The sequence below is a fragment of the Mastigoproctus giganteus genome, chromosome 9 (genome assembly GCF_048544385.1).
Source record: "Mastigoproctus giganteus isolate SK-2022 chromosome 9, ASM4854438v1, whole genome shotgun sequence".
In the NCBI taxonomy this organism is placed as follows: domain Eukaryota; kingdom Metazoa; phylum Arthropoda; class Arachnida; order Uropygi; family Thelyphonidae; genus Mastigoproctus; species Mastigoproctus giganteus.
Genome location: NC_143583.1, coordinates 230,571,855 through 230,585,188, shown reverse-complemented (window position 1 = coordinate 230,585,188; position 13,334 = coordinate 230,571,855). Strand labels below are relative to the sequence as shown.

The window sequence follows — 13,334 nt, the reverse complement described above, 5'->3', positions numbered from 1 at the left end:
TATTTTTGTTACACCCTGTATACAAATATTAATGATTTTCAGAAATTTTACAGTGGAGTTTCATGAAATTTTCATACTCACTTCACATATAATACAGCCGCCATATAATAATTTATTTACATCTCTACAAAAATATTTTTTCAAAAGCAGGAAAAGATGGCAAGATATCAAAATATGCCATGAGATTGAATTTTTATTAAAATAACCAAGTTTAAGTAGACATTTTACAAAAGGTGATTATGATGACTCATAATCTTCTATAATTAATTCACCGTCATCATCTATTTCCATTGGGGCTATATTAACAAAAGTTGAATCTGAACCACTTTTGCACATTTGTGAAGCCATAGCTCCTGATATCTTTGGGGATTCTAAAAATAAACTGCTGCTAATATCCTTTTCATTTGTGGACTCAACGAATGAACTGTAATAAAAAGAAATGGTATTAATCTATTATATTAAATTATACTAATAATGTAGAAGTTAGCATGTTAGGCATGATTAAAGAACATCTTATATTGTGAATAAGTAAAACTTCCTGCACAAAGGTCTATGTTACTCATGCTCAGCTGGCTGCCACTATCCAAGACAGCACTGTTTCAGGGATAGTTGTCCCCACATTAGCAGGTGAATTTTTCAAAATATTAAGAGTCTACAACTTATATCTTTTGTGAAAACAGGAGTGAGGAAAAAAAAAAAACATTATAAAAAAAGGGAAACTATTTACTACAAAACAAGTAAATGCTACAATTGCATACCCCCATCTGAATAAAGAAGGGTGACATTTTTCCTACAGATTTCTCTTCTGTCAAGTGGATTATCAGGTATCTAGGTGTTGATCAGATTGTTTCAATCCTATGCCTCTCTGCTGATATGGTGGTGTCTGTGTTAATTTTCTGGTAGGGTATTATTAGTATTAGTAATGGTGCAAGAAAGCCTATGGCTTATGCTGCACCAGCCAAAACAAAAAAAACCCTGAATAAAACAATGATAAAAAAAAAAAAAAAATTAAATAATAATAATTAATAAAAGAAAAGGAAATTAAACCTATCATCCTATGCGCTTCCATCACCCGAAGGTACTATCCAGATGACCTTTGAATTTCGCCAAACTGTCAGCCTCTACCACCCATGTACGCAACTTATACCAGTAGTTTATAACTCGCTGGCTAAAATAAAACTTCCTGCAGTCCAATCTAAACATTTCCCCCCATAACTTGAATTTATGTGTCCTAGTTCTAGCATCATTTATAATCTTGAAAATTTTGTCCTCATTCATTTTACTGATGCCTCTCAGAGCCTTAAACATCTCAATCAAATCTCCTCTAAGGTGTCTAGTTTCCAAACTCTGCAACCCACATATTCAAAGTCTTTCTTCATAAGGACGCCCTTTTGCCAATCTCACCAGGCGAGTTACCATCTTTGCACCCTTTCAAGAAGCTTGATGTCTTTCTTTAGGTGCAGTCTCCATACTTCAACACAGTATTCCAAGTGTGGTCCAACAAAAGCCTTATATAATGGGATTATCATGTCCCTATCTCTACTTGCAAAAGTTAGATAGATCATCGATAGGACACCATGGGCCTTCCTTGCAACCTGTTTACAATGCTCAGAGAATTTCATGTCTGACCGTATCGTAACACCCAAGTCCCTTTCCTCCAGTACTGGGTTTAGTTGAACTCCACCAAGTGCATAAGTTATTTTGGGATTACTGTTTCCCAGGTGTAATACCTTACACTTTGTTGGATTAAAGCATAGCTGCCATTTTTCTGACCATTCCTGAAGTCTATCTAGGTCTCTCTGAAGAAGCTGAGCTTGACAGCGATCATTAACTACTCTACCAATTTTAACATCATCTGCAAATTTAGACATCATGCCCTCTATCCCTTCATTGATGTTGCTTATGAAAATTAAAAACAACAGTGGTCCTAATACTGATCCTTGGGGAACCCCCACTTCTTACATCAACCCAATCTGAGGAATAGCCATTTATCACAACCCTCTGCCTCCTGCCCTGAAGCCATCCTGCTATCCATCTAAGGTAACAGTGATTCCAACCTGTTCCAGCTTATAAAGCAACCGCTCATGTGGGACTGAGTCAAAAGCTTTGCTGAAATCTAAATAAACAATGTCGAAATTATTCCCTAAATCCAGCTCGTGAGTGACCCTTTCAAAATAGCGAACCAGATTTGTTAAACATGATTTTCCCTTTACAAAACCATGCTGGGTATCCTTGAGAATTTCAATTAGATCCAAGTGATTCTGAATTCCACTCTTGATCATTGCCTCCATGCTTTTCCCTACCACTAAAGTCAGACTGACAGGTCGATAATTTCCCACTTCACTCTTAGAGCCACCCTTATGTATGGGAGATACATTGGCACTTTTCCAATCCAAGGGAATCTCCCCAGAGTCTAGTGATGATCGCATAATTAGCCTCAATAGTTTAATGCACTCACTTGCCGCCTCCCTTAAGATTATAGAGTATATTCCATCAAAAGTTTTTTCATTAAATAATCTTGCGAAATTTCAATATCATTAATTTCATATTTTTCAACTTCGCTCCCACAATTTCCCATTGCCACAAAAGGTTTTTCATTTGTAATATCGATGCAAAATAACTGTTGAGTTCATCTGCAATGGCAGCTGGTGTATTTAATACTATCCCCTTTCCCTTACGTAAAGGTCCGATCTGGTTTGTCCTGTTCTTCTTGGCATTTATATATGTGAAGAATTCCTTATCCCCCCCCTTTGCTCTGTTTGCTAGTGATTTCTCATAAACTGCCTTTGCCTGTCGAACCTTTTCTGTGGCTCAATTACAGATCATCTTGTAGCTGTTATAGGCTTCAGTACTTCTTATTGCTCTGTAACCTTTCCATGCCACTTTTTTTCTGCTCAAGTAATGTGGGAACTTCACTATTCATCCAACTTGGAACCCTCCTCGTGGAGTATTTTTTTAATGGTAAATACGCATTCAAGGCATCTGTGATTAATGTTTTAAAAGCATACCACAGTTCAAATGTATTCATTTTCTGTGCAATATCTACCCGGTTAATAGAGGCCATGTAGTACCTTAAAGCATCGTAATTTCCTTTTCTGAAATTAAAACCCATTCCTTTGCCTTTTACTGCTGCTACCTCTCTCATCATTATGCACCGTAGAACTCCGTGATCACTTCCTGCTACTGGTTCCTCTACTGTCAGCCCTGTTATGTCATCTGATTCATGGGTGATGATGAGGTCTAGGATATTCTTTTCTCTAGTACTTTCCCTGACATGTTGATACAAATAACAGTCATCTAAAAATTTTGTTCCCTATGTCGAGTTTCCTTCCCATCTACTCCAATCAATTAGAGGCAAACTGAAATCACCCATAATAAGACATTGACTTTTTTTTTTTTTTTTTTTTTGGTAGTTGTTGGCGCATAGGCTTCTGTGGCCATAATGCACCTCCCAAGGTTTTTGCAGTACTCTGATCCAAGCCCGAGGCGGGAATCGAACCCGCGACCTATGCGTTGCCAGGCAGGCACTTTACCCACCCGGTTAGCCCGGTCGGCTATAAGACACTGACGCTTACTTGCCCATTCCATTTGCATGTAGAGGCTTTTGTCATAATCCTCACAATCACCTGGTCTGTAGATTACTCCTACTCGCATTATACCTTTGTTTCCAACTATCGCACACCATACAGATTCTATACTAGAATGTGAAATGTGAAGGATGTGAAATCATTGCACTCAGGCTGCTTCTGATAAGAAGCATTACCCCACCCCCCTTCTATCTACCCTATCCTTCCTAAATACATTATATAAGCCGTACTGAAACTCATCATCCCCAATTTCCGAGTGGCACCACATCTCCGTAAGCCCTATTATGTCCACGTTACTTGTTTTAACCAGCAGTTCGAATTCGCTCATTTTATTGATGAAACTTCTAACATTACTATATAAACAATTAAGACTTACTGTTCTTGTATATTTAACAACCCTAACACAACCCTTGAAGTTTTGTAGGCTCTCTTCCCTGGCATTAGCTACCCGCTCACTTGAAACGTTTCTGCCCCCAGAACATCTAGATAATATGTCCAGTTGGGGTTAACAGATAAGAACCCTTGAGGTATGTGCAAGAGTTACTTTGACAAATATTATCAGATAAACGCGTGTCAGTATTACCCACATCTCTCCCTAACTAGCAGTTTCCCTGAACCTTTAAAGGTATCCTCAATAATACTAGCAAAAACTTTTGCACCACCTTTGTTTAAGTGTATCCCATCTCTACAAAACAAATTCCTTCTACCTACAAGTGTGGGCCATGCTGATAGAAATTTCCCTCCTAAAGCCTTGCAGAGTCCTTCAAGTCTTGAGTTAATCCACAAGGCTTTTAACATATAATCCCTCCTATGTTTTGAGGCTGGAATTGGGTGTGCATCACTTGGTAGATTGCTGGAGTCTTGAGTCCCTGACGAGCTCCCAGATGCATTATTCTCGAGGGCAAGCACCCATTTTTTCAGGGATTCAAATTGTTCCATCAGTGCACCAAATTGTAATTTAAGATCTATGCACTCCTTACATCGATCACAAAGAAAAGAATCCCCAGGTGAGCTATGATTAGTCACCAGGTCGACCTTGGAAAACATTCCACAGGTTCCGCAATGGATTAAATCATGACTCACCCGTAAATCGGCATCGGCTATTTCTGTGTGAGTCACGATACCATGTGACCTGTTTAAGGCAGATCTCGTAACTACCATTATAAAATTAGCTAAATATCAATGAAAATTAACTTTAAAAAGTTATATCTATAATCTTATTAAAATCAAACTGTTACATGAAAACCTATAACAAAATAATCCAACAATATCCAAATAAATCAAATATTTAAAAGCACTAATCAACAGTAATCCAATCCACTTAACTGAGGAGCCCTGACGAAGCACTTCCACTCACCTCGAATGCCAACACTCGAAATCACCTAGTTAACCTTGAACCTTCCCCTAGTTGCCTGTTCAAGTTACGTTCCAATGTGCTCGGCTGTGTGTGTTGGAGCCCCATAAGAAAAGTTTAAATTATCAGGAGTCATATTAGTTTTCATTTAGGTTCAGTTCCTGGGTTCCCAACCTACCATGGAGCCCAAATGGGATGCCCATTACCTGGCAGGCAATAAATGTGCTTGGGAATGGGATGCCAGGGCTACCACGATACTATGCCTGCACCATCATCACCACCAGCCTGAATACTGTCCCTCATACTAATCTGGAGCAGCAGCAGGATCCCCTTTGACTCATTTCTGTATTGCTACTGCGCAGGTTTGTGTTTTGAGCACAACTTGAATCTTGGAAGGTGGATTTTCATTATACTTTATGCTTCTGAATCTTTTTTTTTTTTTATACCCATTTTCCAAAGTTTGCATGTTTTAGAGTAAACTGCAACTGCAGAACAGAGTGGACCCACAATAAGGACAAATTGTATCTCCTTGTCGTACTGTTTGGGAATGACCAAATTTTTGTTATCTGTAATGGATGGGATGGTAATTAAGGTAACCAACTTTGATAGTAGCTGATAAAATGGTATTCCAAAATTAAGGATTATATTCCAGGTGGGGAAAATATTCTCCATCTTTCCTGATCATTATTTGTTTGGCCTGGATTATTTTTTAATCTAGCAACTCTTGGACCAGCTGGTTTTCAGACACAATTATCAAGTTGCCTGTAAGGAACTTTTTTGGAGATACTTAGCACTATGTTGGGTAACTTTTACAGATATACCACTAAAGGGTGAGAGCTTATAGGGCTACTCAGAATGCTTATGACTCAGTGTTTCAATAAATAAGTCATTGGGTCTAAGTCTTCTCACTGTTTTGGGTGAAATTCAAGGAAGAACTGGACAAACGTTTGGACCAAATGGATGGGTGAAGTGGGAAGTGCTTTTTTTTTGGCTGATGCAGTATAAGCTTGCTTTCTTGCATCATATGCCTCTACTAATGCTTACCTGCTGGAACTAACATTTCTGGAAAAGAAAGAGTGATAAAGAACTTGTAGATTTATTTGACAAGGAATGATTGGAATTCATGTTGTAGTATGTTTATCTATTTCTGTATTTAATCTTTTTTATTGTGAAGAGTCAGGGTCAATTTCATTTGTCTGAGTGCTAGTAAAGTACACTGTTCTTAAAGTACTAGTAAAGTACACATCAGTACACTGTGATCACTGCATCTAGCGGGTTCCTTTATCTGCAGATTGTTAATGCATGAATAATCATTGCTGATAATCAGATAAAGAATATTACTCCCTCTGGTTGCCAAACATGCTGCTGTAGAAAACAATCATCCAATAAATCCAAAAAAGTCTTGCTAGTGTGCAAGTGATCAACCCATAAGTTCCAGTTGATATGTGTGAAGTTAAAATCCCCCATTATAAGACAATCTGATTTACTGGCCAATTCTATTTCTCTGTATAGTTGTTCGTTGTACAAAGGGTACTAGGAAAGTTTTGCAATACAGCTTTGTTTATTTAATTTTTTCAAAGTAATTTCCTCTACATTCAATACACCTCTCCATCCTCCGAAACCAATCTTTAAACCAGTTCTGCCAAGTTTCACTAGGGAGTAAAGCACACTCGTTGTCCCAAGCCCGTAGAAGGTCCTCATCACTGGAAAACCGCCTCCCTTTTAGCTTCATTTTCACATGTGGGAACAGTGCAAAGTCGCAGGGAGCAAGGTCTGGACTGTAGGGAGGGTGCTCGAGAAGTTTCTGTCCTGTCGTGGTCAAATATATTCGGTGCAGGCTTTGGCGCGGTGAGCTGGAGCATTATCGTGATGGAGGTACCAGGTGTCTATTCTTGACTTTGGCCGCAGGTTCTTCATAGATCCAATGACTTTAGGCAGGCATTGTTCAGTATACCACTTAGCTGTGACTGTCTTCTGTGTGTCCAAAACGACACGTTCCACAATTCCACTCGATTTGAAAAATACAGCTATCATTTTCTTCTTTACAGATTGGGATTTTCTGACAATTACGGGTGTATCATCATCATCAAAGACCCAAACTTTGTTTTGAGCCTTGGTCGGCAGGTTGTAATAGTACAGCCAAGTCTCGTCACCTGTCACGATGTTGTTCACATACCGAGATTGTCCCTTATCAAACTTTTTTAACATCTCCCAGCACCAAGTCACACGTCGTGTCATCTGCTCTTCAGTCAGTTGATGCAGCACCCAGAGAGAACAAAGTTTCTTCACATGCAAATGATCTTGCAGAATCGAACGAATTGCTGGTGCATTTAGGCCCAAAGTATCCTCTATCTGTTGGTAGGTCACTTGCCTGTTTTCGTCAAGCATTTTCCTCACAGCAGTAACGTTTTCCTCCGTAACTGACGTTCGTGGCCTTCCCGGCCTCTCAGAATCCTCCAGAATGAAATTTCCCCTTTGGAATTCTCTATACCACCCGAATATCGTTGTACGATGTGGACAATCATCATCTAGTGCAAGAGTCATTTCTTCTAAGCACTGGTCTATGGTTAAACCACGCACGAAATTATACCGCAAAACTGTCCTTATCTCATTTCGTGACCACGATGCCATCGCAAGCACTTTACACTCTCACTACTAATGAATAACTGAGCCCATTGACTCGGCGCGGCGGCTACTATGCATGTATGAACATGTCTCAACATGCAGCAACAAGCAGCTTCCTGTGATTCATTGTTGCGTCATATTGCAAAACTTTCCTAGTACCCTTTACATAACATAACAAGCCTAAAAGATTTCAGACCAATCTCAACTTCTTCCACTCTCCTCAAACTTCTTGAAAAGGTACTCCTTCCAGCATTAAACAAACAGCTGATGTCACAGAAACAGAAACAGTTCCATTTTGTAGTCGCAAATAGATCCACCATAACAAACCTCATGTCCCGCACAGAGACCAGTTCTTCAAGCCTTCGAAACTAAAACCGAATTAACTATTGCGAACGCCGATATTGAAGCTGCTTTTGACAGCCAGTCAAAAGACTGGCTAGACGTCAAAGCCCTTCTCAGTCTTCTGCAATTCTTCTTCAGGATTAATGGAAACCTACTAGCTTTCTTCACTGCCTTATCGAGGAATAGAAGTGTCCACCTCACAATGAAGAAGACCCACTTTACAAGAAAAATCAATGCAGGAGTCCAACAAGATGGCGTCCTGTCTGGCCTTCTTTTCTCAGCCATTCTAATTCCTTTCATGCATCCCCATGATAATGCTCTAATATATGGAGAAGATATAAAGTTTCTTACCTTAATCCCATCTGCAAACCCAATGGCAATTACGTCTTCAATCACAGAGAACTTGACCGCTCTTTCAACTTACTAGAAGATGTTTGGGTTAAACCTTAACCCTTCAAAATCTGCAATAATAATGATTTACTCAATGAAACAGCAACTAACAGTAATTCAACCATTAGTTTTGGGTGCTCTCATCCCAGTGGTTACCTGCCATAAGGACCTCGGTGTCTATTTTGATCCGAAGCTGAAATTTAATGTTCACACAGAATACCTCTGGAAGTGATATAACACCCTACACTGGAGAGCGAAGTAACACTTACTTCATTCCAACGATGCCACAACCACTACCAGATATCTTCAAACCACTGTTTATCCGGTTATTTCATAAGCTGCTGAAATTTGGGCATTTGCGTCACCCTCACTTCAAAAACCGGTGTTCTCGTGTGAATACTGGACCCTGAAATGGGCCACAAATAAGCATCGTCGACCCCCTCAATTGAGAACAACCGACATGACTGAGCAGCTAAATGTACCCAGGCTCCCGAGGTTAATTGACAGCAGGCATTTAATGACTACATTAAAAATGTATATAGGAGTGATAATGTCCCAAACATCTGTGATTTCTGTCAGTAGCACAATCCTCTGCAATCCTTGAGGTCAGACCCCCACAGTAATCCTCAAATACAACTGGTTGAAACTGTGTAATTGTTTCCTAACTGCCCAGGCACTCCCCAAAATTCAGGCACTGCTCTGTCTTGGAGTTAACTGCAGAAAATGGCTACCGACAACAAATACCATCGCATTCTCCTCAAGTGGATTGCATCTGTTTAACTGGGATAAATTCTTCCAAATTGTGTTACAACGTTCAGTTCTGTTTCTCTTTATATTTTCCTATTTATTATTAAGTTCATTTTTACATGTTTTAATTTTTGTGTTACTCATAATTTCTCATGTAACTGTTATTTTTACCAATTTTATCACATATATAATGTAAAACTCTTGGCTATGTCACCGTGATGAGAATTATTGTTTCTAGTACATGTACAGTACTTAGCAGCAATAAAGAAGTTTATTTATTTATAACCCCTCCTACCTTCTTATCCTTTATATACACATTGTTTTCCTCAAATTTCAGTTCTGCATTCCTTTTATCTGTTCGACACCACATCTCTAATATCCCAACATTATCTGCCTTTGATGTGTTGACCAGCACATCAAATTTATTTACTATACTACTAGCATTGGTGTACATGCACATGTTCTTACTCTTAGTTACCCTAACACAGCTCAGGTAATTACTTGTTCCATGATGACTGCCAGCAGTCCTTAAAATCCCCAGCACCTTGCTTTCTACACTGTTGCTCATTCCAATAGAAGCAGTGCAAGAATTACTTTTACCTCTGCCTGCGGTTACTGTTACACTGTTAGTCTGTGAATACCCCCCTCCCCAAGCAAGCAGTTTTCTGACCCACCTAACACTGTCTGAACAGCATCAGCAAATATTTTTGCACCATTTCTATTTAAGTGTATTCCATTCCTGTAGAAGCAGTCTCTTTTGCTAACAAGCGCAGAACACACTGAGGAAAATTCTAAACCATTATCCTTGTTCAATCTCTCCAGGGGCAAATTGAATGACAAAGCTCATGTCATATACTCACTCCTATTGTGTCAGAGCAGAATTTTTATTAACTTTAAACTTAACTAACTCGCAACTTTTTTTCAACATTGCCCTATACTTGTTAAGTTGTCTTCTTCTCTGCCACGAGTCTCACTAGGTCATTTGACATCCATTTGGGCCTAAACCTAGAACAGTATTTCTTAGTTGGAACAAAAAGCATTAGCATTACCAAAGGCACATGATGCAAGAAAGCAAGCTTATATAGCATCAGCCAAAAAAAAAAAAAAAAAAAAAAAAACACACCCTTATTTCACCCATCTACTCGCTCCAAATGTTTGTCAAGTTCTGCCTTGAATCTATTTAAGCTATCAACTTCTACAATGACAGATGGAAGTTTGTTCCACAATCAACCACCTGCAGGCTAAAGGCAAACTTCCGCACATCTATCCAACAACCGTCTTTCCTCAATTTGAATTTATGCCCTCTCAGGTGATTATTCTGAGCAAGAGGAAAAATCCCATCAGCAGTGAGCATGCTCAAACCATTCAAGGCTTTATACACCTCAATCAGATCACCTCGCAGGTGCCTAGTCTCCAGACACTGTAATTTTCAAAACTTAAGCCGTTCTTTGTAAGAGCAACCCTTTGTTCCATTCACTAATCTTGTTGCCCTTCTCTGTACTCGTTCCAACAGCTCTATATCCTTCTTAAAATGAGGTCACTGTATGCATTATATTTCGTTGCCTATTGGGTTTTAACGTACAGAGGAGGGAATGGGTCCAATCAGCTAAAAAGAAACTGCCTTGTTATCATGGCAAAACTTTGAAATTAAAAGGCACAATGTTGTTATTGTGATTTAGTATATAGGCAACCCTTGTATAACATGGTACTTCTAAAAATACAGTTTCACTCTAACACAATTGATATTTTGCGGCAATCATCTCAACAACATGGTACTTATATTACACTTATATTCTCGGTTAGAGAATCTGAAGAAACCTCACATATTTTTGAGCTTTTATGCAAAGAAAACAATTATGTTGATTGTAATTTTTCAACATTTCCAGTCTTTTTTTGTGAATCCCAGCTTTTGACTCGCTAGTTACGCGCAAAAAAAAAAAAAAAAAAAAAATATTGGGAAACACCTGAATATTATTTTGTTGGAAAATCCACATGTAAGATTCTGTGCTATTGAACTTGTGCTTGTTTGAGACCATAAAAAATTGTGATTTCGAAGCATGCAGTTCGTAACATTTAAGGTTTTCATAACGGTATTTTGGTTTTTATTTGATTCTTTATAAATTTTTCCAGGTATGATACACATTTTGGATCGTCTTAAAAAATGGGAAAAGGTGTCATAGGTTGAAAAAAGTTTAAATTTAAATGAAGCAACAATCTGGACCATATATGAACAGAAAATAAAATGGAGAATCTTCTGTTAATTTTCTGTTTTGAGAGACTTAAAAACCACCGTTATTGTTATTGGGTTTTAGGAAAAACGGCGACCAAAGCCATGTTGTTCCGTGTATATTGTCTGTAAATTGCATGTGTTCTGAGGTTGATTTTCTGTTTGCTGGATGAAAAACCTGAGAGTCTGGGAGAAAAAACCATGCTACCCTCGCCTGAGACCGAATAACTCAGCCAAGTGAAAAAGACCCATAAAAAGTCCTCCCGTAATCGATGGGATTCGAACTCATGTCTTTCCCACCTTGCTGGGAGGATGGCGATCCAACAAGGGCATTAAAAACGCTTCTCATTATGCAACATAAGAATTCAAGGGGAAATGCTTTGGCTGATAATGAAGCTGCCAAAAAGTATGCAGGGGAATTTCAAAAAATTATTGAAGAGAATGGATGCACACCACATCGTTTTCAATGCCGATGAGACAGGTCTTTGGTGGAAAAAAATGCCTAACAGAACCCTTATTTCAAAAAAAGAGAAAACTGCATCAGGTTTTAAGGTATCAAAAGATCGTGTAATGTTACTTATGTGCATTAACACACCAATTGATTATGATAACATCTATGCTAGTTTATAGATGCTCTAATCCTTGTGCAATGAAAGGAGTAAATAAAAACAAAAAATTGTTACAATGGATTTTGGAAAAAATTGATTCCGAATCTATTGAAGTGATGTGGGCATGGACACATTTTCCAATTTTGGACTGTATCAGAATAATAGCTTTATGGCTCAAAGAAGTAAAACCATCAACATTAAATGCACGTTGGTAAAATTAGTTCATTCAAAATTAGTCCATTCAGGAAATATGATCTAACCAGCAGAAAACAGAAACTGTGCAATAGTAGAACTTGCTAAGTCAGCAGGATCAAGAGGTTTTGATGATATGACTACTGAAGATGTCCAAGAATTACTGGTAGAAAAAGAGGCTGGCAAAGCAAATTTGGTGGAAATGGCATTGGAGGTAAAACAAATCAATGATAAAACCAAATATAATAAAATAAAACCAAACCAATGATAAACCAAATTGATGATAGCACAGATGAAAATTCTGAAGTTCCAAATTTTATAATAAAGAGCATACAGAAAGGCATAAACTTAGCCGAGCAATTAGAATCTTATTTTTTGAATGCAAATCCTTTGACTGAAATGAGGACAAAGCTCAAAATGGATCTTCAAACATGCTTAGCTCCATACCATTAAATTTCCAAAGACTTATCAAGCAAAAGCAAACAAATCTAGATTAGCATTTTTTTAAAGAGAAGAAGATACACGAAAGATATACGATCTAGATGCTGCAAAAGAATGTTCAGAAGGTGAAGATATTCTGCAGCAGGTGAAGTTACTTGTTCAGTTACTATTTTTAATATATACATTATATACAGTTACTATTTTTAATATATACATTAAATTTCTGATAGTTATAAAAAAATGGTGTATTTTTGTTAGCTTTTGGAACATAACTTCTCTTTTTGTACTGGTTCTTAGTTCCGTATAACATGTTTTCGCACTACGAGATTTTGTAGGAACCTAACTACCGTGTTATATGAGGGTTACCTGTACAGGCACTCCTAGACTTATGTACTTAATTGGTTTTTTTTTTCATGTACAGAAGTCCAATTTGTACAGTAAAACTCACTGAGATTATAACTCCCATCAAACTTCACAAAGCTGTATGTACAGTACTGTTTACACTTTGTAACTGAGTTAAATGAGGAAGAAAAACACAATGAATAATAATGTACAGTATTTATTCAAAAACCTGTAAATAGTATTGTATACTGTATAAACAAGATACAATATATACAAGAACAAAAATAAACAGGAGTTTAATTTGCTCACATTATTGTAGGAGTTGAGGAGATGGAGGATCACAAACTTTCGATGACACTGATTCTGCTGATCTGGGAGCAGATTGACTGGTCGTGGTACCACCTGTGGATGCCATATGTTCACCTCCACTTTCTACTTTCTTGAAAAACTGATGGATTTTAATCTGCACAGTTTTCTTC

General features: G+C 38.0%; 1 protein-coding gene across 1 annotated transcript in view; it reads right to left on the bottom strand.

The window, feature by feature from the left end:
* Positions 1-237: 237 nt before the first annotated feature.
* The window catches only part of Rad17 (Rad17 checkpoint clamp loader component), a 382,411-nt gene continuing 369,314 nt past the window's right edge, over positions 238-13,334 (bottom strand). Inside the window, exon 17 of the mRNA XM_090380952.1 lies at positions 238-424. Within this exon, the coding sequence (XP_090237078.1) occupies positions 238-424 (187 nt within the window). The remainder of the gene's footprint in view (positions 425-13,334) is intronic.